General features: G+C 37.1%; 1 protein-coding gene across 1 annotated transcript; it reads left to right on the forward strand.

Annotated features, from left to right (window-relative positions):
* The first annotated feature begins 375 nt into the window (after positions 1–375).
* On the forward strand, positions 376–3,410 carry LOC110928018 (dynamin-related protein 4C). Its single transcript, XM_022171274.2, has 2 exons — positions 376–927; positions 1,909–3,410. Exons 1-2 carry the CDS (start codon positions 381–383, stop codon positions 3,336–3,338), a joined length of 1,977 nt encoding a protein of 658 aa, XP_022026966.1. The 5' UTR covers positions 376–380; the 3' UTR covers positions 3,339–3,410.
* The last annotated feature ends 572 nt before the right edge of the window (positions 3,411–3,982 follow it).

Raw genomic sequence — 3,982 nt, forward strand, 5'->3', positions numbered from 1 at the left:
CTTCACCGGCAGTATTGCGTCAATGAAACCATGTTTTCTAGTAGTTTAAGTTTATAAAAGGCGTGAAATTTGAGCTAAAGAATTGCATAGGAAAACGTCAAAAAAATGCATGAGAAAATGTTAAAATAGTTAATATAAACTATTTTATTTTAGATTTAATTTTTAGTAAGTAATTTCAAATTACTTATTAAAACAATGCACCATGCCGAAACAAATGTGGCACAAGACTTTACCATATGTACTTCTTTTTCAGTTATTTGAAAGCATTATTAAGAAACTGAACTCGTCTCTATATCCCAAAGATATCGCTCTTGGTAACTGTTTTTGTTTTCCATCAAATCAACCTCCTTCTGTGTAATTAGTTCGGCAATTCAACAACAATGGTTAACAATGATCACACATTCATCAATGGTGGTGAAGTAATTAATCACAACCAAAATTTTCCGCCTCTCGTTATATCTTATAATGAGAAGATACGTCCCATTCTCGATGCAGTGGACAAACTCCGCCGCCTCAACGTCACCCAAGAAGGCATTCCTCTCCCCACGATCGTTGTCGTCGGAGACCAGTCATCCGGTAAGTCTAGTGTTTTAGAGTCACTCGCTGGAATAAGTCTGCCGCGTGGACAAGATATATGCACAAGGGTACCGCTTATAATGAGGCTTCAACACCATTCGGATCCCGTGCCGGAGATCGTTTTGGAGTTTCAAGAAAAATCAGTTAAGATCATCGAAGAAAACAAGATATCTGAAGCCATTGGTAAGGCTACGGTGGAGATCGCTGGAAACTCTAAAGGCATATCTAATGTTCCATTGACTTTGGTTGTTAGAAAGAGAGGTGTTCCGGATCTTACCATGGTTGATTTGCCTGGAATCACTCGGGTCCCCATTGGTGATCAACCCAAAGACATTTACGAACAGATTTCAGGTACGTACTCTTCTGTGTTACAGTAATCTTAGTGTTCTTCTATGTCGCCTACTTAAAGGAAACAATGACAGTTGTTTGTGCAATATCACTTGTATGCTAGTTTAATATAGCGTCATACTATTCCCACACCCAAATAAATCATCAAATGGCCGTTTGAAGGTAGGGGACTATGATGCAAGCCCTAACTTTAAAACAGCCGTTTGACAAATCCTCAAGCAATCGTTCAAAGGTAGGGGCTATGACGCGAACCTTTGGGTCAAACGGATGTTCGGTACAACTTCAAATGGCTTTTTGAAAATGGTGTTGGATTAGGGGAGGAGGGGTGGTCACTAGTGATGGATTTCTATCACTCTCACTATCCAATCAAATCATGCTATGTCATCACCCAATATTCTATCACTAGTGATAGAAATGTAGGGGGGTGGTATCACTAGTGATGAGATTCTAATGTACAAGTATTAATACCCAATGTACAAGTAATACACATTCATTTGATCAAGTTCAACGCGTTATACATTCAACGAGTTATTCCTATAACTCGTGATAAACATGGAGGCGGCGGTGTTCCACGAGTGATAGAATTCTATCACGGTAAATAACGTTGCCACCCCGTGTGCTCTTAGAAAGCAAACACTGTGGGTACAGCATGCCCCCACATTTATTCATTAAAGATTTAAACTTCTACAGAAAACTGATTATACTATGTGTCTATGTGATACATTTTTTTTAACAAATGTTGATACAATTTCATACAAAGTGACACATTAGACAGGGTTTTAATAAACTATTTTGAAACAACAATTATTATGCCACACAAGACGTGTTTAGTTTATCAATTAAAATCTACATTTAAATATGAGTTCTAAAATCGATCAAAGTATAAAATGTGTTGTTCCATTTATTAATTATTTAGTAATATTATATAGAACATAGATAATCAGATGAAGTTCTTATATGATATTTGTTTTTGCATGTGGCAAGGTATGATAATGGAATACATAAAGCCAGACGAAAGCATCATTTTGAATGTTCTTTCTGCCTCGGTTGATTTCTCTACGTGTGAATCAATTTGCATGTCACGGAGTGTGGACAACACTGGGCAAAGGACACTGGCTGTCGTTACCAAATGTGACCAAGCCCCGAATGGCCTGCTTGAAAAAGTTACCACAAATGCGGTTAACATAGGCCTTGGCTACATCTGTGTTAGAAATAGGATCAACAATGAAACCTATGAAGAAGCTCGTAACCAAGAAGCCGCACTCTTTGAAACTCACCCTTTACTGTCCAAGATTGACAATTCCATGGTGGGTATCCCAGTTTTGGCCCATAGGCTTGTTGAGATCCAATCGGTAATCATATCTAAATGTTTGCCCGAAATCGTCAAGAAAATAAATGAGAAACTCAACGCTTCTATTGTGGACCTCAACAAATTGCCACGGAATCTTACAAGTATTCCTGATGCAATGGTTACATTTATGCAAATCGTTGGGTCTTTGAAAGAAACTCTTCAAAGGATCTTAATCCAAGGTGCATTTGATGAATATGAAAATGATCAACAAATGCATTGTGATGCTCGGATGGCAGAAATGATAGATGAGTTATCAAAAGATCTCCAATCAAGTGTTAAGTTTTCTGAACGTTTCTTGGTTGAGGAAATGAAGGTTTTGGAGGAAACTAATGGGATCCGGTTGCCTAATTTACTTCCACACTCGGTATTTCTTACCATGCTCAAGAGAAAAGTGAACAATATTTCTGATTTGCCTGTTGGCTTTGTAAACAAAGTGTGGGGTTATCTTGAAAACGTATGCGCTAAAGTATTGATTGATCGATGTGGAAATTACCCACAATTGCTTCCTTTGATGAGGAAAGCAACTCACTGTGTGATGGAGAAAACAAAAGTCAAGTTTGTGGAAAGGGTTGTTGAAATGATTGAGATGGAGAAGATCACGGATTACACTTGTGATCCTGACTTTATTACTTCTTATAACAAGCTAATGGGCTATCGTACTCAATTTTTGAACTCAATGAGCAATGTCAACTGTACACTAAATGTGGAAGGTTTTGGGACGGTTAACACTAGGCATCTGAGTAGTGTTTCAGCAAACACAAGGGATCAGGCTTATGATCTCAAAATGAAGATGACGGCGTATTGGAAAATTGTTTTGAAACGTATGGTGGACTGTTTAGCGCTCCAACTACGCTTTTTTATGCAAAAAGTGGTGAACAAGGAGATGGAGATGGAGATAGTAAATGAGGTGATGGTACAAAGTGGTGGTATAGAGAAAATGTTGGATGAACCACCGTCGGTGACTAAAAAGAGGGAGTTGCTTCAAACTAGCGTTCGCTTGCTCCAAGAATCGAAAGAAATAATGGAAAAAGTCATGGATGACATTGTGGTCACATCTGAATAACTTCTTAAGAAACTGATGTTTTAATAGGACATTCTAGCATCCGTTATAACTAATACATGGTTGAAATAGGAATTCTAAGTATGTATTTTGGTTAATTTTGCTTGCTTTGATTTGAACTACGAACCAGTGTTTTCTTATCTTAGTTCCTGTTTTTTATATGTATCAAAACCATGTTTAATGTTTGGAAGTATTGCATTATATGTTTGTCATATATAATGACAGAAGAAGGTCCATGAATGTTCTTGGGTTTGCCACTTTGGTAGCCCAAATAGAATCATCTATAAGTAGGAGGCTCCCAAGTTACATTAGAATTCTTATAAAAAACACTTTATCAGAGCACCTTTTTAGAATATTATATACCAAAATCTTGTTGAATATAAATATCCGCCAACCTAGGAAGCAGAAAATTTTATGTACAGTTTGAGACCCGAAAACCACTTAAAGGAAAAACTCATTTTTAAAAATTCAAAAATATTCTACAAAAGGTTGTTTATGTTAACTTTAAGCCTACATTACTAACATAGCCTATTATCCATACACCCTCTTATGGTGTCGATATCAATGGCTCTTTTGTTTGTCCGTGCAAAATATAGCTTCCCTGTCACCTATTTCCAATTTTTCATCAAGTGTCGGTTTTGATCCAT

This window comes from Helianthus annuus, chromosome 3 (assembly GCF_002127325.2).
Source record: "Helianthus annuus cultivar XRQ/B chromosome 3, HanXRQr2.0-SUNRISE, whole genome shotgun sequence".
Classification (NCBI taxonomy): domain Eukaryota; kingdom Viridiplantae; phylum Streptophyta; class Magnoliopsida; order Asterales; family Asteraceae; genus Helianthus; species Helianthus annuus.